We start from the raw sequence: 22,922 nt of genomic DNA on the forward strand, positions 1-22,922 counted from the left end.
ATGTAGTTACGATGCAAGAGCTGCGATAATCATTTAGTTCATTTTGCAAAGTATTGTCATGCCATAATTGTCATTTGCTCGTGTTATTGTCTTTCATATTTTATTTCTTGACAAAATATTTTTGGAAATCTGAAAGCTCAATGTATAAAGTTGTCAAATAAGTAGTTTTTTACCCTTTGCGATATTGCTTTGGAAAATGTTTTCTTGGAGTAATTGATTGCGCGATAGTTATATAGCCTCATTGTTTTCGTAGCGCATCCAAACATATATTTGTTTCATGTAACTAACGGGAAGTTTATTTTGCGTGTTATTGATTGTAAAGTTATGCTGATGAGAAGGTTCATGGCAGGCTCATGTGTATGTTGATTGAACTGCACCTGAAGAAATGTTCAATACTTGTGAGTATTGGACGTACAGCGAAACACAACAACGATGCAATAATCATGGAAGATACGATCGCAACGTGATGGGCAGCTGACATTTGCGATGTTCGTCACATTGCTAAAATGTATTTCGTACATATGGTATCTCAAAAAAATATATCGGGTGATCATAGTAAGCACGTCGTGCTCCTGTCGCACAAACGTGATTATGATATTTATTCTTTGGGTCTTTCGGTAAAGTCACGTCGAAAATCAAATCAAATAATAGAATACGACGTTTCGTTTGCAACACAAGCAACCATCATCAGGTAAGAATGAATGATAAAACAGAGACACGGAAACAACATAGGCAGACACACATGCAGAGAGAGACACGCACAAAGACACATCGAGCGAGACACACACCAAGACAAACAGGTTTCCGTGTCTGTGTTTTCTTGGTGTGTGTCTCGCTCGGTGTGTCTTTGTGTGTGTCTCTCTCTGCATGTGTGTCTGCCTATGCTGTTCCCGTGTCTGTCTTTTATCATTCATTCTTACCTGATGATAGTTGCTTGTGGTTGCAACCGAAACGTCGTATTCTATTATTTAATTTAGTTTCTTTCTCCGTGACTTTACCGAAAGAACCAAAGAGTAATTCCTGAAGTCACGAAAGCTTCGAATCTAGCGTGGTATTTATGTTTATTAACGTGATAGTGATACATATATTCATTTACGTCAAAATTACCAAAAACAATTGGCATTGCTCAATATGTCAAGGCAAGTGTTTCTGAAGTGGATGAGAAATAGGCTAAATCATTTATCAAATTGTGTTCATCTTCACTGCGTACACAAACTTCACAGCAATCAGTCAGAGACAGACGGATCGCTCTGCATAACTCTTGATAAGTGAATCAAACGCTTGGTCAATTGAGGTCTTCGTTTGATTAAATCACACCAAGCAGTTTAAATGGGTTCACCACAGTTCGTCGATTGGCTGGTCACGTGTGGCGGTGTGAAATGTGGGCATTCCCACATCTTCCAAGACATCTGGTCAGAATGGCAGAGCAGCCGAAATGCCCTCTATAGAGTCTCCCTAGAGCTCCCTCTAGTAGAGGCTTTTCTGCCAGGAGTGGCACAAGCATGCTATTGCAGGGCTGTACCGTTACCTTTCCCAGGAGTGGGACGATTCCTTACACTGTTAGTTTTCAGGCCTCATCTTCCCAGCACTAACCAACCTCTCTCTTGTGCAACCCCCTCCCACCCCTCTCTCTTATCATCCCCACGTGACCCCCCCCCCCCCTCTTCCTGCCCGTGCAGGTGGACCTTCAACCCAGCGGTGCTGACCAAGGCCAACTATGTGCGCGGGCCGGAGGGCGCGAGCCACGGAGCCGAGGGCGGCTCCTCGGCCTCGCAGTTCACGGTGGGCGACGTGGTGCAGATCTGCGGGGACCTGGAGCGCGTGAAGCTGCTGCAGCGCGGACACGGGGAGTGGGCGGAGGCCATGCTGCCGGTAAAGGGCCGCGCGAGGGAGGATGCCGTTACGGCCGCTCCGGCTTGTTTGTCGCACTCGCGGGGACCCGAGCCACGCCGCCGCTGGCGTCGCACGCGACGGGCGAGTTTGGACGCCGTGTGGGTGACGCGGTGGCGCCTCGTTTGCATTGCGTCCGACGTGCAGTCGTGTTGGTGGAGGGGGAACGGTGGCGCGGGGGGGGGTTATCCTCGCACTGCGCTAATGAGCCCGCGCACCCCGGTTTGATTCCCGGCCGTGGCTATCGTGGCTGGCCAGTCACGATTCTGAACCGGTTCTGTCGTCTTGGGAGTACCCAGAGGAAACCGGTGGATATGCGGCGATGACACTCGTAGATCTGCACAGGCGTGTTCACGAACCCGTTTGTTGTACTGCCACCTCTTCCGGATACGGTGGAGCCCAGCGTATATGGATAGATGATGGATGAGGCTGCTCAGTGTTGCTAACTCAGCGATTTCATCGCTGGACCAATTACTGTTTGGGTTTCCTTATTGGCAGCGTTTTGTCAAAGCGACGAATTTAGTGAGTTTCTTGGAACGAGGATATTATGCGGATTTGGAGTTATTCCAGGAATGTATAATACAAATAATTTTAACAATTCAATTTGTCACGCGCACAAATTTCACGACAAATCCTTTGATCGTGAACAGTATTCTGTTTTTCACTTTACCGCGTGTGCAACTCGGTATATTGTCCGGTGACGTTTTTGACCACTTCAGAAGGTCTGTCTTTTGAGGTTCGTTTGGCGACATTCTGCTCGCGCTGCCCGTCATCGCAGCGGGCGGGCGGGAAGCCCGCATGTCGAGTAAGCAGAAGTCGCCGTGGTACCTTGCTCGCCTCCGGCTGCGGAGTGAGCTGCTCCGCTGAGCGAGGTCCCAGGGGTGGCGCAGTTTAGAGGGGAGCGGTTTCCCGCGGGTAAAGATGAGCCTGCGGTAATGCTGACGCTATGTAATTACTTAATTCGAAGTGTTCTACAGATCGCGTTTCTGCACGTAATCTCACACGCGCACGAGCGCACACACAAAGGCAAAGATTCACCTTGTAGCCTTTAACGGACTGTTGGGACAAGTGCTCTTAGCGAACACCTTTGAAGGCCGGCACGGTGTGTGTGGCCAAAAGTGCATGCTGCTGCCTTTGTCTCCCCAGTGCTGGTGGTTACCTGCCGAACCGGTGCTCTTTTAAGACTTTGCCGACCTAGGGAGGCCTGAACCGGTTTAATCTTTCCCCGAACGTGTGCAGGCACACACACGCTCACACGCGCGCGCATGTGTGAGCGCGTGTGGTGATGGGTAGTTTAGTGGGTAATGCGCTGAGCTATGAACTCTTGATCTTGGTTTGATTCCTGGCCACGACAAACATTGGTGGGTGAGTGATATCTGAATCGGTGCAGCACCTCCTCTAGGTTTACTCGGCCTTAAAATACCTACTTAATGCATTGTGTAAAATCAACACTGGGGAGACTTAAGGTGGCCGTGCCTGGTGATTGCCACGCCGTGCCGGTTTTCAAAGCTGCCCACTAACAGCACTTATCCCAACAACGTGTGTAGGCTACATGGGTGATTTTTATCTTCGTGGTTTTGTTTGTGTGTAGACCCTCGGCAAGGTTGGGCGCGTGCAGCAGATTTACCATGACAACGACCTGAAGGTGGAGGTTTGTGGCACGTCCTGGACCTACAACCCTGCTGCGGTCACCAAGGTGTCCTCCGAGCTGCCTGGCACCAGCAACCCGTCTGGAGGTACGTGCCCGGCATGACCACTTACATCAGATCAAATCACCCCAATGCCCCAATAGTGATACTGGCTCCCATTTTCATCCTGGATCAATTTACAGATTGCACTCACCTTCTTCAAGATCCTGAATGGACTTACAACTGCCTGCCTCTCCCCTCTCATCTCACTCTACTCCCCTCCACGCACTCTCCTACCTCTCCCCTCTCATCTCACTCTACTCCCCTCCACGCACTCTCCTGCCTCTCCCCTCTCATCTCACTCTACTCCCCTCCATGCACTCTCCTACCTCTCCCCTCTCATCTCACTCTACTCCCCTCCACGCACTCTCCTACCTCTCCCCTCTCATCTCACTCTACTCCCCTCCAAGCACTCTCCTACCTCTCCCCTCTCATCTCACTCTACTCCCCTCCACGCACTCTCCTACCTGTCCTCTCTCATCCTACTCTACTCTCCTTCACGCACTCTCCTACCTCTCCCCTCTCAACCCACTCTACTCCCCTCCAAGCAGTATCTTCCCCCTCCCCTCTCATTTCACTCTACTCCCCTCCACATACTCTGCTCCAGTAAAGCAGGCTTCAGGCAAACACAATTAAGGGCTTTAATGTCACTTTAATGTGTTTTTTTGTCATTATTTAAGCCTGAAACTTGTGGAGAGCCAAGGACTCTCGGCCCAAGTACTAGAGCTGTAACGATGCGTGGATTCAGTCGTGGTGAACTACCTGTGAGAATGTATTATTTACAATATATGCAGATTGTATGCAAATAGAAGTTACGTTTCCACGTTGGACGCTAGTCGCGAGCACCGGCCGGCATCCCTTCTGGCGACGGCTCCTTTCTTGATGGTCCCCGTGGTGTTCTTAACTCGTGCGCGTTTTCCGATCCACGTGTTCCTCTTTCTCTCTCCCGGTGCACATGCCATCCACCCGCCTTTTTACACTTCTTTTCGTCCTCTTTCAGCTTTTTGTCAATGATTGTGTTTTTCGAGTAACACGTCGTCACAGCATGATGAAATATGCACTAATTGACAAATGTATTATTTGGGCACATGGCCAGGGACACTTTAATAACCCACTCTGTCTAATTATAATACAGAATCAACGAACTGGCTAGCCAGTCCATTAAAGGGGCCTCCTGAGGTTGCCTCGTGGCTGAGGGCTGAGCTGTCACCGTTGGGTCCCATGCATGAATTACATAAACGAACAGAAAACAATCGGTCCTTACGCAAACAATTCAGTAAATTAATCGGAATCAGAATATTTATTTGTACTGGAGGAATCCGATGAGCTGTAAAGTTATTTTTCACACATGTCCAGTGGGGGCAGGTCAAAACAATACAACAAACAATCCACAAAAACGATGGAGTGCAAAGTCTAGGAGAGGTAAACCAATCGCTGAAAAACATACAAATTAAACTCCGCGCTAATAAAAGTATCGAGGGCATCAGATTAGATTATTGTCGACGAACCGATGCTGCATTAGATGCCTAGCAACTTCGAATCATGGAACTTCATTTCACGCTCACTGGGTTGGGGGTAATTCGCTGTTGTGTCTGCTGCTCGTGATTGTACCCACACGACGGGAGCCACAAGCGCGTTTCGTTTACTTTGGGCCGGTGAAATACGCCTCGTGCGTGTCGACGGTTGTCACCAGACGCGACAGCCGGCTTAACCTCCACGCAAAGGCCGGCGCGTTTCGCACGCTGCAACGCAATGCGCGCCTATCGCTGGCGTTGGCCGACACGTCGCGGGCACGGAGAATTAAACGCCACTTTTAATTAGCAAAGAAGGAACGGTGTGGCCGGGCCGGTGGATTTCATGACGATTGAAAGGTGGACCATCAATCATCGAATTGGGCTGCTCAGGCGTGGTTGGTTGCTCCAGAAAACGCTGGCCGATTCCTCCAGGTAATCAAAGTGGAGTTTAATTCATCTTGCAGACACTGGGGGGGGGGGGGGCGGGTGGGCAGTTTTTACTCGCAAGGGCACGCGTGCCATTAGACGGGCCACCTGGCATCGGTGAGCACTCTAATGCAGTGCTTTTGCTTTTAGTAAAAATGTTTGGACGTTGCCGACAAAGGCTCCCTCGCCCCTTCGATGCTGCCGGTGACAGGTAATTTAGTTCCTGTGTTCCGATGGTGATGCGAACAGTTGCGCCGTTTGGTATCATTTTTCTTCGAGCGGGGGGGGGGGGGGGTCATTTGTCAACGAGCAAATACGCTTTAGTGGATCTTGTTTTCACTTAATACATTTTGCACAACTGCTTGCTACACACACAGTGTGCTCATAAATTAGCCGGTTAATGAATCGGGCTGTAAATTGGTAATTAAATAATTAAACGTGTTGTGAATGATTGTTGAAGCCATTTGCAGGGACGCATTTTTCTTTGAAGGTGTGACGTGTACAACCGGCCAAGAGACTCTTGTGGCATGTGTGCGTGTGCACGCGTGTGCATATATATGTGCATGCATGAATGTGCACGCGTGTGGGGAGGGAGCGGTGGTGTAGCGGCTAGCACATGCTGCACTACGAATCCGGTGACCCGAGTTCAATTCCCGCTCACGACCTACACCAGTGGCGGTTATCTGAATCGGTCCTGGGCCTCGCCTAGGTCGACTCAGCCTCAAATGAGTACTTGGTGTGGTATATAAACAACAGTATTCAGGAGACAAAGGTGGTCAAGTGGCCGGGCGTCGTACTTGCCACCCGTCCCCTCACGTGCCGTGCTGGCCTTCATTGGCAATCGATAATAGCCCTTGCCCCAGCTGTCCGTTAAAAGCTATATGGGGACCTTTGTCTGTGTGTACACGTACATTGCAGAGCGGCTGTCGCAGCTGCTCAAGAAACTGTTTGAGACGCACGTGTCTGGAGACGTCAACGAGGAGCTGGTCAAGGCTTCGGCCAACGGCGACGTGGCCAAGGTGGAGGAGATCCTGTCTCGACCCGACGCTGATGTAAGGCGCATATCGCACCCGGGACTTTCTCGCTCTCTCTCTCTCTCTGTGGGTCAGTGTGGGCAAGGGGTGTCGTGTCCACCCCCCCCCCCCCCGGGTAGGCTCTTGTAAGTGCATTGTTCAAAACCAGCAGAGACCTGTGTCCTGATGGCATGACGGGACACGTGTGATACGAGGTGACGGATAGCAGCATACGCGGTCAGAATCCTACGGCAATTGAGTGGTGTTCAGGTGCAGCCCTTTGTCAGTCCACTGCTGGATGTGGGCCTCCCCGCGTTGCGTGGGTTGTGGGGGTTATTGGACCATACTTTACCACGTAAGTCAGCGCGGGATGGGTGGAGGCGGACAGCATTGACGTGGGAGCATAGCACGGGAGGCCCGGTCCACAAGCCGCCCGCCCTTTGATGTGCCGTCGCAAACACGTCGAGCGAGCAAGGTGTGCACTCGTCAGCTTTCTGCGTTCACATTTTAGTATTCACGTAATTAACACACAGGGCATTGAGGGTAAGCGCAAAGGCAAGGATGTTCAAAGCTGCTGAATTTTTCTTCCCGCCTCCGCCCCACCACCTCTGCGTCTCCTCAACGTCGTCCCCGGAAAACACCTCATTTTTGCTTGGATGTGCAATAGCTGTAAAATGGCATTCGCATTCATTATGAAGGGAGGCGCGCTTGCGCTTACCCACGTAGGAACGCGACCGCGCGTGTACCCGCGGTCGCTGTTCGATAACCACGCTGATCGGGAGGATACGTGCATAGCGCTGAGAGCGCGATTTTCTGAGCGGCTGTCCTCCGCTGGCATTTTAGATCTGACGACGGCTCCCGTAGGAATTTTTCTTATTTATATCAAAGTGCCGACTTTGTCCGAAGCGATCGGCGAGACCGACGTGTTGACTCTTCTGAGAGAAATACGTTCGCTGTCAATCGGCTGCCGTGGGATTTTTGTTTTGATACGGCTGAGCGCAGCCCACAAAGGCCAAAAATGTCTCGCGGGCAGCACTAAACAGCAGTATTGAATGTGTAATAAACAATAGTTACTACGTTTCATGAATTGAGCGAGGTTATTATATGAGCTTGGGGAAAAGAGACTTTGGGAGGGAATTCCAAAGTTAAGCAGCGCTAGGGAAGAAGCAGAATGAGAAGTGAGGTGACCTACAGTGTGGTGAGTGGGTTGGTGGGGTGAGCGTGTGAATGGGTGGGTGCGTCACTGAGTGTCTGGTTCGATCTACAGTGTGGTGGCTGCACAGAGTGGTGGATGAAACGAAACGGTCAGTGTCTGATAGACTCGAGTCCTCAACATGGGAGGAGGAATCGCTGAGACGCTCACGAGAACAGTAACCATGGTAGTAGCGATACAAGAGTGCTAAGGAGGTGGTGAGAGTTGCTTGGCTTGGTGAAAGCTTGAGAGAAGTGCTCAATACCTGGCCTCATTCAGAAACACCCCGCCACAATTGTAATTGATCGCAAATCCGACATATGGAATACGAACAATGCACCGGCTTTCAAACACATTTTACCTTCCGAAAACAAGGGTGAGAATGTAGAATGCGTCTATTTTTTACTGTCATTTAAAGTTATTGGTTTACTTGCTAACGTGTTTGTGGTCACTCGAGCACTCGGTTACATATCTTTGACTAGTGAGGAGCGGATAATGACTCAACCGGCACACTTGAAACTGCTTTATTTTTTTCCAAGCACGATTAATCCACAATTGGATAATCTCCCACGGATTACCGAGCGTTGACTGCATTTCGATAGCGGCTTAGAGCTCCACATTTTCCCTTTGCCATCGGGTTCTTCGTGGGCACAAAGCGGGAGTCGATAAAGTGCAATAAATTTTTAGTCGTTTGTTCATCCACTGCTGGATGGAGGTCTCCTGATGCCGTGTCAGCCTTTGGGGGGGGGGGGTGGGGTGTGGGGCGATTCGACCGTACTTCACCACGACGCTGGTCAGTGCGGATTTATGAAAAGCGGCACACCAGGACCTCAGAGCCCCCATGCTCATTTTCCCATGGAGACACAGTTTGATTTTATTGTTCCTATTTTATACATCGCATATATAATTTACTGAAAACGATTTATTCATGGTTCACTGGCAAGTCCTGTGGCCAAAATTGCCACCATTGCTGAAATAACCAGCAGAGGGCACACAGACCCCTCATTCCTTGAGGGTTTCTGCACTCAACAGCAGAAATTGGCTTCTACAAAAAAATTAAGTGTGATTACTATCATCTGTATTGTGTTTTGGGTCGGGCCACGTGGTAGTTTTACGCCTACATTCTTCCAGCCTCGCTCCATTCCCGCGTCAATTTCCTGATGACGCTAAACACACCATCGCAAAAAGTCTTCAAACGCCGGTGAGGAGGAACTCTTATCGGTCAGAGTTTGATCGATACATTGACACATATAAATAATATCTTTGGAAACGTGACAGTCTTGTCTGGTCGTGGACAGTGGCCTGCGCAATAGACTTCCAGTTGGGGGTGACGAATGCTGTGCATAATCTTAAGTGAATAATTTGCGGTGTAAATTTAGAATTTAACAAATTTGGACTTTGACGCCACGACACATCGGCCTACTCTCTTCAATGACATCATGGGATTTATAACGTTTACCGTGAAGCAGACGGAGCGTGTATTGTTACAGTTATTGCACCGTGCAATATTATTCTGTGCGTCTGTTGAATTTCGAACCGTGAGCCTCTGCAACGAGCAGCTAAGAACCCGGTGACCAGCGATTGATTCCTGGCCAAGGCTACAATCAGTTCTTTCTGATATTCGAACCTGTCCCAGGTAAATTCAGCCTTAAACGAGTAGCTGGTAGAATGTGTCAACATCAGCGTTGTGGAGACAGGTGGCTGGACGTGGTGCTGTCAACACGTGGGGCGTGCTGTCCTTAGTAGGTGCTTACTAACAACGCCCAAGATTCTAAGAGGCTGCAGGGGGAATCTGTGGGTTGTGAACGTGGAAGGGTTATCAGTAGGCATGGAATTATGCATTCGCTCATCATGGTTGGCTACGTACAGTGCAAAATAAATTGTTATTTAAAGCTTTCGTGACTGCAGGGATTCATATTCTTGATTCTTTCGGTAAAGTCACGTAGAAGGGAAACAATAAAATAATAAAAACATAAAACAATAAAACAATAAAAGAATAAAAATATAAAACAATAAAATTGTCACGACGTTTCCTCTGCAACACAAGCAATCATCATCAGGTGTGAAAACCACAGCAAGAAAATTTGAAAAAAGTGGCGGATTTTTTTAACGTTAGCACCACGGAGAGCGATTTGGCAGTTATTCAGATGGACGAGTCCATCTATGTTCGAAAAAGAGGAGGGGGGAGACGAAAATAATGGATGTGGTCTGAAAGCCACCGTAAGCATGAACAATCAATTAAGACCCGAAATGGTTTATCAAATCCTTCCAATGATTGCTCAGCCAGAATCCATCTTCTCGGCGAAAGAAGTTCAATGTACGTACATACATTTGTTCGTGATGCGCGCATAGGTCCAATTTGTGGAAATTATTCTCCAACGATTCACGCACGTTGCACAATGGAGCAAGCAAAATTTATCAACGAGACGGCACGCGACACCAAAAAAATAACCGATTCTCGCATCTGATCGCAGCCATGAATCGTGGTGATGAATCGAATCGCTTGTGGGGTTGGTGGGGGGGTGTGTGAATGATGGCATGCCTGGCTCTCACGCTTGCTTGCGGAGGTTAGGGGCGGGGCACTGGCTGGCAGGGCTGCGTGGCGACAGGGGTGGTGAGGGCGGGGGTGGGTGGGCGGTGGATGGGTGGTGGCAGCGGCACCGCACGGGGGCCGCGTGTCCTCATGGCCATGCCGATGATTTCCCAGGGGCCCGCGGGGGACTCTGTATTTAACACACTGTCACGGCGCTGCGGGGACAGAGAAATGGAGGAGGATGAGGAGGAGGGGCGGCGAGAGACGAGGAGGGAATATATCCATTTATATATTGCACACAAAAACCACACGGAAAGCAAAAGGAAAGTGAAAAAACTTTACAAGCTTCAGCTTTCCCTACACCTTTCAGAAAAGCCATTTGTTTTGACGGTTAAATGAATAAGGACAGCAAATCCTCAACGCCCAACTCGCGGGCCACAGCCGGCAGATTAGGTCATTGCAAGGTGGCCTTGCGCTTGTGTTTTTTTTTCTCCCATTTTTATTTTCCCCCCTCTACCCCCCCCCTCCCCCTCCTTCGTGTTCCGCGTCTCGTGGGCCGTGGGCAAAGATTGACGTCCGCGCCCCTCGGCAGCTTTGTGCTGAAAAGAAACGCTCTTCGCAGCTGACCCAGCACACCCCCCCCCCCCGGTCGATCGTCTGCAAATTCGCAAATTCTCATCTTTACTTAAACTTATCAAGGGGTGGGAAAGCTCCCACCCCGCAACCCGTCCCCTCCACCCACCCCCGACTTCATTGAATATGACCCGCAGCTACACATAACCGAGTCCTTCGAAAACAGCCGGCAAACGATATTCATCCGTCAATGCGAGCGTCTTAGCCGTGCTAATCGGATGCAGGAGGGGGATAGTTTTTACCTGGTAGCCACTCGGCGTTTCAAATTTCAGCAGGCCCATTCACTTCTGTCACCGCAGGGAGGGGCTATTGCAGTGATAGCAATGACCGAGATGTCTTAAATACATGGATATATTCGGCCCTGGGTGAGAAAAAAGGTTTCCCTACCAATACTCTTAAATCGCATACGGAGCGGAGCTCCTGTCTGCTCAAGAAAAAGTGGGGCAGCCCTCTGTTGCAGGCCAGGTGCTGGTGCTGCCAGCCCAGCGAGAGAACCAACAACCACTGTTAATCTCCAATTAAGTGGATGATGATGATGTTGTTCAGCCGAGTCAACGCCTTACCGGCATTGTAACTATCAACTCGGGTTGTTTCGTTCTAACGATGCATCGATTCGTTACCATCCGTTCTTGAGCTCGCGATACACACTTTGCGTGTATAGGAATAGACGGTTCTTATTCGTTGTTTATTAACGGGTGCCCATGACCCCCTCCAGCCACTTGAGGCGGCCGCTTTCACAGCAGCGCAAAATAATAGAATCGACTCTTGCATACGCACATCACGTCCCTAGGCCCGTGACAAGTCGTCAAATCACAAGCGGTCAGGGTGGGTGGAACTTGGCCTCCCAACTGGCATCCGCTCCGATTGCGAGTCGAGTGCCCCGAGCTCGTCCCCCTGTGTCTAACGCCGCGTTTCATCGAACCGCGGAACAACTCGACGTGCGTGGTACTACGCGCCCACCCCCACGGCGCCCCGGGTTTCTTGTGTTGAGACAGTTTGAGCCGGCTGCCAATTTGGGCACGAGCCCGAATCCTCCTGGAAGATGATGCTTCTCGGGCTGGCCAGGTTTCCAGCGTCAGAATTCAGGCCGAGTAGAAAATATGTCGACGTGCATTTCGGTCAAAACATTTTCATCGGGAGGCGGTGGAACTGTTTAATTTTCACAGTCAGGGTCGTGACCTGGGCCGACTGACAGTGGCATCTTAATTTCCCGAGTAACTCAGGAAATTAAGATGCCACCTTTTTTTTTTTTTTTAAACCAACCTGACTTATCCATCATGAAGCCAAGTTGTGGGACAAGTCCTGCCGACTCGACGCAGCTCCGGGGGGCCCGGCTATCCGTGGAGAGGGTTCGGAGTGTGAGCGACGCGGGAGACGGGATCCGCAGCCGTAGCGGGTAACGCGCGCACGGTGAGCGCGGTGAGTGCGGTTGCCCGCAATCGATTGCGTTGAAACAACGCGAGCGGAGGGGGCCTCCACAGTGTTCCGCGGGGGTTAAAGGAAATAAATAAACAGATCACAGGAGGGGAGGGGGCAAGGCTTATGTTGCCAGCGCAGGTGCCAATACGCTGATCTCGTTTGATGAATGAGCGCCGCCGGTACGTAACGTGTCATTGGAAAGGTTACTTGCTTGGGGCACGGGTGGGGGGGGGGGGGTTCCGAGGGTGTTTGGATCGTGTTGCTAAATTGCTGCATGGCACGCAGTGGAGCGAAGCTACGGAGGAGAAAGGGTAGTTTGTGCGCTGCTCCGTTGAGTCCCCGTACCAGAACAGATGGAACTTGGCCTCCCAGCTGAAACTGCCGTGTGGCAGGGGTGAGGGCGCGTGTGTCACCGCCCCCAACAAAAAGGTGATCTGAAAGGGAAATTTTTTTGAGTTATTATTTTGGCCCAAGCAGCCTTTATTTATCGATATTGTATATAAATTCCCCCCCCCCCCCAAAAAAAAAACACTCCTCCCAAATATTTTTTGAATGTGTATCACTCCGCCGCCTGGGTTTTTCGCAAAATATATTTAATTGCAATTTGTATTCCTGGTGTTCACACGTACACCCTGACGAAGCGATTAGAAACGGCGCAATATAAAATATGTCCGTGGCGACAGAGTCTTGAAAGCGTTCCAGCGGGGCTGAGGTCAGAGCTGAAAATTCCATACGCGGACGTGAAATACTGCGCGACTCGGCACGCGACAGATTTGCCTCTTGGCCACCGTAAACATCTGATAGTGGCGACAGTAACTTGCGAGCCTCTCAAACTTGTGCAGATTTTGCAGAATTTCTTTTTTGCATTTTTTTCTTTTTACTACTTCCCTCCGCCTCCCCCAAGTCAGCCATGTTTATTTACTTATTTATAGCACGTTTCACCTGGAGGGTTTATATATAAAAAAAAAATCAATAGATGCATCGTCCATCTTTCTTGCAGGTGACTGACCAGGCGGGCGGTTTTGGGGCTCCGCGGGTTGTGTTCTGACTGCCGGCGCGTCGCCGTGTTGCGTTGTCCCCCTTTTGCGTCTCGCAGCAGGCCAACGGGCAGTTTGCGGGGCACACGGCACTGCAGGCAGCCAGCCAGAATGGGCACGTGGACATCATCAAGGCTCTGCTCAAGTACAACGTGGACCTGGAGGCCGAGGTGAGATCCGTGGGAACGTCGTGCCGCCCCTGCCTCCACCGCACCTCGTCCTGCTTCACCGCACCTCGTCCTGCTTCACCGCACCTCGTCCTGCTTCACCGCACCTCGTCCTGCTTCACCGCACCTCGTCCTGCTTCACCGCACCTCGTCCTGCTTCACCACACCTCGTCCTGCTTCGCTGCACCTCGTCCTGCTTCACCGCACCTCGTCCTGCTTCGCCGCACCTCGTCCTGCTTCACCGCACCTCGTCCTGCTTCACCGCACCTCGTCCTGCTTCACCGCACCTCGTCCTGCTTCACCGCACCTCGTCCTGCTTCACCGCACCTCGTCCTGCTTCACCGCACCTCGTCCTGCTTCACCGCACCTCGTCCTGCTTCACCGCACCTCGTCCTGCTTCACCGCACCTCGTCCTGCTTCACCGCACCTCGCTGAGAGCTAGAGGAGATCGGTGTTGGACAGAAGGAGACCCGGGGCGCGTTCCCTCCGTTTGCCGGCACTCCGTCGTTAGTCTCGATCGCCGGCCATGCTGATGATGCTCGTAGGCTACCGGGAAGACAAAGCTTTCGTGACTACACGGATTCATCTTCTTTGGTTCTTTCGGTAAAGTCACGTAGAAAGAACCAAAAAGTAATCGGTTATCCGAATCGAATCTCAACTTCGACTATAAATCCTGACAATGAATCTAATCGTTACGGGGGGGTTGGGGGGGATACCGTAACGGACACCGACATCAAATCGCCGTCCCCTCCATCGCCGACCGAGACTCGCGCCGGCGGCTGGGGCGTGCGATAATCCCGTCGAGCGAAGCAATATACCGTCCCCCGCATTCCTCCTTCCCCCCCTCCTCTCCGATTTTGTGTTCATTAATCAGTCCGTTTATCGGAGGCTGCGTGAGAGTCCCATTGATATTGCTGCAATATCTCTATTGCAAGGGAGCCCTGTTTGCGAGGAAATGCACGGACAGAACAATATGAAAGGACACCGGGCAGGCTTGCAGCAGCGCTGCCTTTGGGGCTCTACGCGGTCTTGCGGCAATTATTTTTTTACGGCAGATCTGATGGGAAAGCCACTAGCCCTGCGACATTGTGTCAATTCCTGGATCAAAACTCGATTCGCATTGCCCCGTTTTCCCGTTTGCTTCATTGATGTTCTTAGTAACGTAATTTATTTTGCCGTGTTGGTGACCCAGGTCATTTTCTTGGCAATGAGACATTCGTTGTCCCTTGACTTCTCACCTCGGTAAACAGAATTAACTTGAAATTATGCACCACGTGGCATCGCGAGCGTGAGAATCTTATTATTTACGATGCATTCAAAATATAAGCGTGCAACGGACGCTATTTGGGTGTAATGGTGAGCAGTATCAATGGGTACATCACAGTTAGTTGAACAGCAGGTCGTGTTTAGTGGGTTTAAAGTATGGGTGATCTTACCTTATTTTGATAACGTTTGGCCAGCGTGGAAGAGTAGACCAAAGTCCCCTCCTGATGGGAGCTCCAGAGCTCCTACGTGAGCAAGCGATTGCTGAGCTGAACTTTTATACGCAAAGAGTACGTGTAGGGTAACTGAGCGAGGGGAAAAAAACGCGCAAACAAAACACAGACCGAAAATCCAGAACATTACAAACAAACCAGATGATTCACGATGAGATGTAAAATGATATATTTGACCGCAAATTCTTGACGAGTCATCGAATCGCCTGGTAGACTGATCGCCGCTTACCCAGCGGGGGCCGCAACGTTCTGCACTTAGTCCTTGGTCGCCCGCTCCACTCCTCGCTTCATTCCCTCTGCAATCGCCGTTCGGTCGGCTGCACGCGCATCCGTCCAACGAAAGCGGTCGCCAAATCCGGAGCTGGCGGCTGCATTGCAGCTGCCTGGTGTCCACGCACTTATGCACACGATTAGCCAGCGCGAATTAATCGCACTTCCTGTCGCCTTCGATTAGCTCGGCGGCAGTAATTCATTTGCCGAGGTCGCACCGAGGAGGAACCTGAAATGAGTTGAAGGTAACGGGAACCTTCAGCCGCTGAAACCCCGCTTGCTTACGATGGTGCCCGGCCCCGTCGGTTCTCACCACCGGCCCTCACCGAAGGGCCCTCACCGCCGTCGCTGTGGGGCTGTGTGAGCGCCGTACACCGCGCGTCGCTAAGGAACGGTGTCAAATGATTTCGCCTACACGCCAGCGATTCTTACGTGAAGTGCCATGGGCCGTTAAACTCCTTCCCCGTGGACATGGCACGGCTGTGAGTCGAATGCTCGTGCAGTTTAGATTCCTTTTTTTTTTCCATAAAATATTTTGTAGTTTGCTTTTGCTCACGCCTGCTCTGTCGCTTGCTTAACGTCGTTGGGTGACAACTGATGCCATGTTGGCGGTGGGGTTCTCCAGGCTCCCGGAGAGCATCTGAGGCCAGAGGCGGTCATTGCTGGACAGGGAGTAATGATAAAACACACGCACGAGCAGAGCATTAGAGAAGGATGGATGGAAAGTTGGACAGACAAACAGGCAAACAGTCAGGCTGACAGTTTGGCAGGTTGACAGATGCATAGACAGGAAAGACAGACAAACAGGCTGAAAGACAGGTTGACAGAAAGACAGATACAATGATTGAAAGACAGGAAATAGTCAGACAGATAGAATATAAAACGAGAGCGCTGGAAGGATCTTCCTCAGTGCTTGTGACAATACACGCTCCTCGTGTATCTAACATTGTGTCTGATGAGCTCAAGGAGTATAACATTTGCGAGTTGACGTTTCGTTACAATTTCACCTGTCACCTACACAATGATGATATTGTGTTGCATTGTGCCTCATGCGTGTAATATTTAAAGAGTCTGACAATAATGTTCTTGTTTTTAGAATAACAATGTTTGTCAATCCACTGCCCTTTTGTCGTGTCAGCCATGGGGGTTATTTCCACCATACTTCACCACGCTGGTCAGCACGGGTTGACAAAGTGGAGAGGATATCCAGGACTGGTTGAGATGTCTTTTAACACTAAAGTTAGCTCGTGTCACGGGCTTCCGAGCACCGTGTGCCAACCACTGCACCACGGCTCCCACTTAGCAGCTTAGTAGTCTGTGTAATTAAAGTCATTAAAGAGTTGTAATTGGGATTTTGTGTAATGTAGCAGCGTGGTTCGTTTTTGCAGATCTCCGTGGTTCATGAGCACACGACAGACACTGCCGTCTGCTGACTTGATAACAGCGCGTATCATTCATATGGAACTCTATTAAAGCGCTGTCGGTTCGATGTTAGCATTACACCACAAGTTCTCATAATAATGACTCTAGGCAGCTGGACTCTACATTACCCTGATGTGTGTTTTCGTCATTATTAAGCGCGAGGGAGCCATCGCCCGCCTCGGAGCGCGTTAAATTCTGAATGGCGCTGTCGGAGCACCGTATCTCCCCTCCCCTACCCTGCCACCATTCCCCGCCCCCCATCTCCTTCACGGGAGAAAATCGCTGATGGAGAAGAAGAAGAGAGGGGGACGAGGCGCTAAATTTGCCCTTGCGAAGGCGTCAGAAGCCCGGGACGCCGGTCGCCCGCTAACCCTGCTGCGCGACGCGGCTCGGGGAGGACGGGTCCCCGTGACACCACTTTGGCCATTATGCTAATGATCTGCTATTATAGCCGTATTAAGGCACGCGGCCTCTCGACTTCAGCAAATTATGCCGGGAATTACGGGGAAGGCCCGGGCCGCCCGGTCCGGCCGCCCGCCGCGGCGCCCTGATTAACGTGAGTGATGGGATTACCCGCACGGACGGGAGCGGAGTTTGGCTAACGAACAATGAAGGTTACGCATTTCGGGGGGAAGCTGATTTCTCATGGGGCGCGCCGTGATGTACGACTCGGAGCTGGCCCCACCGCCGCACGTGCGTGAGCGCGCGCTTGCTTGCCTGTGGGCCGTTTTTAATTAACGTTGGCGGCCGTTAAAAATGAAATCCAACCTCCTCCTCGTTCAGAGTCGTTCGGATTCTGTCAGTAACCGCGCCGGGGCGAGTGTTTTTTTAAGGCGGCTGCTTACTGCCGTGCCTGGGAATCGTCGTGTGTGTGCGTCCGTCCGTCTGTCCTCTTCAGTAAGTCCATCTGAGGAAACTTCCTACGTCTTCATTGAATTGCCACGCGGCTTGGCACACGCGGCTTAGCAATTCAAGTGCCCCCAGATCGAATTCGTTTTTGGGTGAGAATGCTAACGTAATAATAATTCTCAAGTGTGTTGATAATTATTATTACAGTAGAACAAAAATAAAGCATGGCGCACGGACAGCAAGAAGAACCAACAAAGGCAACCGCGAGAGATTAAAAAGTTCCGCCGGGTATTTTGACAACCAGCTTTGCGTTATGGCGGAAAACCTCCGAAAAAGCACGGTTGGCTACGTATGGTGAAAAAGAAGTTCAACATGCATACATACATACGTGTTCCACAACCAAAGGTCAAAAGATCATCACGGCTGATGTCGTTGATGGCATCAGTGACTCAAGTCCACCTAATGGAGTTATTATTATGATCATTCGCCAGGCAGCGTAAACCCGTCATCATGTTTCAGAATGACCCATGGGAAGTGGATATCACAGAGCTACATCTTAAGATCCCAACTTCCTTGTCACACTTAGTAATATTTGTCACGTGAACAGTCAAACCAACATGTTACATTTTCAGAGCAGACATTTTTGGCAAATTAAGTCCTGAACCAAATTTTATTTGATGGCTTTTTCACGTGCGATCATTATTTGATGGCTTTTTCCACACTTCAGAACTCTGTTTAATCGCGCGCTTATAAAACCCTGGACTTGAACCCAAGTTCTCAGCAGTGCCAGCGGCTCAGGCCTCTTTGAGATGGCGGAGTTATTATTTATTTTTGGTTAACGCCACCGGCGCTTCACGTGCGCGCCGCCGTTTACGTGACCTGACCGCGGATTGGCACCTCTCTCGTTCGCGGCTCCCCTTCCTGGCGCGGGCAGGATAAGGACGGGGACCGCGCCGTCCACCACGCGGCCTTCGGGGACGAGGGCGCCGTCATGGAGGCGCTGCAGCGCGGCGGCGCCGACCTCAACGCTCGCAACAAGCGGCGCCAGACACCGCTGCACATCGCCGTCAACAAGGGCCACCTGCAGGTGGTGAAGACACTGCTCGACCTCGACAGCCACCCCAGCCTGCAGGTGAGGCCCCGCTGCTCACCCCCCATATTCTTTACGGTGGCGAATATGTTGACTGCCTCGCCTGGTGTGCAGGAGTTCATGGGTTCGATCCAGACCCTGACGCCTGCTGTACATTTGGAGTTTGTGCATCTCTCCCTCTCCCCGTGTTCCCGTGGATTTTTCTCCAGGTCCTCGGGTTTCACCCTCCACTTTTATAAACACGCGGTTTAGAGTATTCAGATGTTCTACATTTCCACGTGGTATGGCCACTTTGTTGAGCTGTCATTTGTGGCAAGGTCGCTTCTGAAAAATAGCTATATAGCTCAGTGGGCCTTACATGGTAAAATAAAGATAGTTTTTAGTTAAAAATAGTTCATGGTTCTCATCCCCGCTTACTTGCCCGCTCGCCAATTTATCTGTTCTCCGACTCGTTTGCCCACTCCCCAACTTATCTGCCACTTCACCGAATCTCCCGTTTGTTCATCCTTTGCTTGTTTACCTGCTTTATTTACATTCTGTGTGATCCGCTTACCCCCTTATTTGCCCACTTGCTGGTTCATTCATTGCCCGGTCACCCAGTTTATTCGCCTCCTCGCTGATTTGTCTCCCTGCTCATCCTTGGGCTTGTTTTCCTGCTGCCTCACTTGCTGCTCACTTGCCCACTCGCTCATCCAATCACCCAGCGTGGCCATGCTTGTTTTGTACATGGCAGATTTATTATTTACTGCGACGCTCGCCAGCGATCCAGCGCTTAGGAGGCGAGGGATCCTGGATCTCGCAGATTCGTGAAACTCCCCAACCGTTTGGGCTGCGAGGTGGCAGTAACAGTGATTGTGGTTTGTGAGCCTGTCTGTGCGGACGTTTGTGTAATTATCTCTTAGTATTCTTGCACTTTCATCGGATACCCTGGTTACAATTCCACATCATAAAGCGCTCCTTGAAAAGCAAATCGCCAAACATCCATTCCACAGTGAGGTTTACTCTGGATAAATAAATGCTTGTATACAGGTCTCACCAGCCACAATGCAAACTATAATAATAATGCTAACAATGCCCTTTAATTAACCAGGTAAGCCTCACAGAGTCTCAACAATCGAAGCCCCACATCTACAACATCTGGCATTCCCGGAAATCTCCCATGTTAGCACGAGCCAAGCAAAACCCTGCGTAGCTTCTGACGTGCCGAAGCGCGCGGCCGTGAGCAAACTGTGACGTCTCCTGCGGGGTGGCCGGTCGTGGTGGCGGCGGTGGCTCTGATGGAGTGCACGGCCGCTCGCTCTCACTTCCACCGTGGTGAGAAGCAAGACACCTCGAACCCATCCAGTTTCCCTGCGTGATTTGTGGTGCATGAGAGCGCTCGGGAGAAGAGTGGCGGTGTTCGTTTCGCGGGGGGCTAATCCGTTAAATTGGCCGTGAGCGGCGTGAACAACAGCCGTTGGCTGGTGTCGTGGTCGTAAAGTCACGATAGGTCAGAGGGTTTGCTTTGACGTTCCCCAACGCAGAAGGACGGATTCGCGGTGTCCATTCCGTCGTGGTTGGTGCAAGCAGATCTTGCATGCTGAAAATTCTGCAGTTGCGATAATTATCATTGCCCGACGCGGATCGTCGTCGTCGTCCGTCCGTTCGTTCGGGATTGATTGCAGCGGTGCAACGATTCACGGCCCTCGCACTACGATTCAGAAATGGACTATTTTCTAATTGTTATGGTTAATGTAGCAACCTCTTAATCAGCTGCAGGGATCACGTAAACCCATTACATACATCTAGGGATCGTAATAAATAATCTGAATCCTACAGGCCTGATTTTACACATGAGTTTTATAATCCATAATAATGCATGATTTGATGCGTCATTATTACACTCTGTAGTCGATGGAACAATGACCGCTTTGTAGGAAGTTCACGGACGTTTCATCCTCGCCATGGGAATGTAGAATTACACCACTGTTTCAGAGCCAACGCTGGAGACAAAGTGCCCTTACTGCTGCTCGTCTGAGTGGGATTGGCTCAAACTCTGACGTGAACACTTTTTTTTCCGCTAAATCTCACGCGGGAGAATACACGCCGCCGTCATTCCCCGTGGCTCCCGCTGCTGGCGATGTCGTGCCGCGTCTCGTCTCGACGCAGCCAAGGGGGCAGGGGCGAGGGGAGGGGGATGTAGGGAATCGCGCCTTCTGGAGCGACCGGCTCAACACGCCGGTTTTATTTTTCACGTCGAGCTCAACGGTCTGAACTGCGCCTTGATCAGGGGCAAATTGGAGCCAGGGGCCTGCGAATTTGGGCCATTCACAAACCCTCCGGGGCTGCTTGAGTGGCATTGCCCGCCCCCCCTCCCGCCAGCCATGAGGTGGAATCCCCCTCGCCCGCTCCCATTGCCCCGACAACCCTCGTTTGCTGTTGGAGCGCTGCACAGGGCTAGCCTGGCCCACCGCCCTGCTGCTAAAGCAGGATTATGGATCGCACGCAATATGCTAAATATAACGCTTTCGCAATATGTGTTCATTTTGACAAATGGCGGCATCAGACGGGGGAAGAGGGATCTGTTTTTGCGGCAGATGAAAAAGCAGTAATCCATATCCCCGGCCTGATATTGTTTACGGACACGGCACTTCATCTCACACTGCATCTGATGAATACCGAAGGCACGAATATGCTGCCGTGGGGAATGCAGATTGCGGCTAGTGCCTTTCAGCACAAACTAGGACATCATTTTCACGAGCGGGGCATCATTTTTAGTTGTCTGTTTATGATTTTTTCCTCCCCCCCCCCCTCCCTTGGCGTTGGATTATCGCCGCTCTTATTTCACCATCGGTGTTTTAATAATAATAATTATTTACAACCTCATGTCAGTACACTGCTCGGCGAAGGGGCCACCCTGCTCCCCCATGCGTGTCGGTCGTGGGGGCTGTTTGACCATACTTCACCGTGCTGAGCAGTGCCGGTTGGCAGAGGCTGCGTTCGGCAAGGAATGCAGCACTATCGCTTTGGAGGAATTTCGACTATGAAACGAATATGCAATTCGATGAAAACGAGCTCTTACCTTGTAGATATACACTCGTGCGATTTGCCGTGGGCCATGCGATCTCTCGTTTTTCGTTTCATTAAAGCGGGAAAAAAATTACCTTAAATCTCTAATCGTGTACTCACAGTGACTGCAGTTGGTGAAGGGGTTAACTCAGGCCCGGCTCACGTATCAATTGTCGTCGATGTTAGCAGCGGCCAGGAGTCAAACTCGGGTCATCAGGTTCATGGCTCGGCACGAACACCACTGTGGCGCACAGCTGTTGTTGTTTCAGGGCCTCTTTAATCCTGCATTCAAGTGAACGAAGTGCAATGGCCTGCATTGTTTTATATATTTTTTTCTCTTCGTGTTGTTTCCAGTTGTAACATTTTCCCTGCTTACCGTAGTGACCAATTTGAGACGATGTTAACGTCACGTGCACGAGATGTGACCATGTTTCGGTTAAAAAAAAATCAATATTTTAGTTATTTATTCTGGCATTCACAGCGAGGAAATGGTACAGGTGAAAACGACATCACACAGAACGACATGAAGCGCTCAAAGAGACCAAACCAAAGCGCTTCACTTGCGCGCCGTGGGCTTATTGGATCAGCCAACATCCGAAAATCGAGACAAATAACATTATCCCAGAGTCAGACCTTCAAGAGTCATTATCTAACAACGACAATCTTGCGCCCCGTAAAAAAAACGAAAGGGGATCTTTTGACCCGTGTCAGAAAAGCCACCCTTATTGAATCCCTGTAAAACCAAAAAAGCGGACGAATCTACCTACTCTCTCCAAAGCGCAGACACGGCAGGGGAATCGGAGAGAGGAAGAGTAACCTGGAGATTTTACACCGGCACGTGATAGTCACCCACGTGCCATCACATTTGAAGATTACGCGCTCACGTAATGCGGTATTTCCGACTTGCGGTGCACCGTTGTCCAGATAACGATTCCACTTCCCACAGCAATCTGTTATGTGAGGAATATTGTGAGGTTTACCTCTTGGGCAGCCGATATCACCTGGTTGTGAATGTGTCTCCAGTACGGCATTTGCGGTCGTGGTCGTATAAGCCGTGGTGGTGTTATGCATGGTAGTGGTAGCGATCGGATTCAGGTTTTATTTCAGCTGATGAGGCCCATTGAACTAACCATCGCTTTTCCAAAGACGATTCGATTGCCATGGCGATGGTGATGATGTTGGTGATCGTGTTGGTGGTGGCCATGGTAGTGACTGTTCTGCTGATCTGGTGGCAT

At 50.7% G+C, this 22,922-nt stretch overlaps 1 protein-coding gene across 4 annotated transcripts in view; it reads left to right on the forward strand.

Annotated features, from left to right (window-relative positions):
- The window catches only part of MIB1 (MIB E3 ubiquitin protein ligase 1), a 77,413-nt gene that overhangs the window by 14,389 nt on the left and 40,102 nt on the right, over positions 1–22,922 (forward strand). For 2 of the 4 annotated variants that reach the window (XM_076066504.1, XM_076066506.1), the window contains exons 7-11: positions 1,680–1,872; positions 3,482–3,626; positions 6,437–6,570; positions 13,408–13,515; positions 18,484–18,681. In XM_076066504.1, coding sequence (XP_075922619.1) covers positions 1,680–1,872; positions 3,482–3,626; positions 6,437–6,570; positions 13,408–13,515; positions 18,484–18,681 — 778 coding nt within the window. Of the gene's footprint in view, positions 1–1,679; positions 1,873–3,481; positions 3,627–6,436; positions 6,571–13,404; positions 13,516–18,483; positions 18,682–22,922 lie in introns of all 4 variants that reach the window. The other 2 variants (XM_076066503.1, XM_076066505.1) reach the window with 1 other exon arrangement.

The sequence above is a fragment of the Petromyzon marinus genome, chromosome 12, assembly GCF_048934315.1.
Source record: "Petromyzon marinus isolate PM22_M1 ecotype Great Lakes invasive population chromosome 12, UKy_Petmar_22M1.pri1.0, whole genome shotgun sequence".
NCBI lineage: Eukaryota > Metazoa > Chordata > Hyperoartia > Petromyzontiformes > Petromyzontidae > Petromyzon > Petromyzon marinus.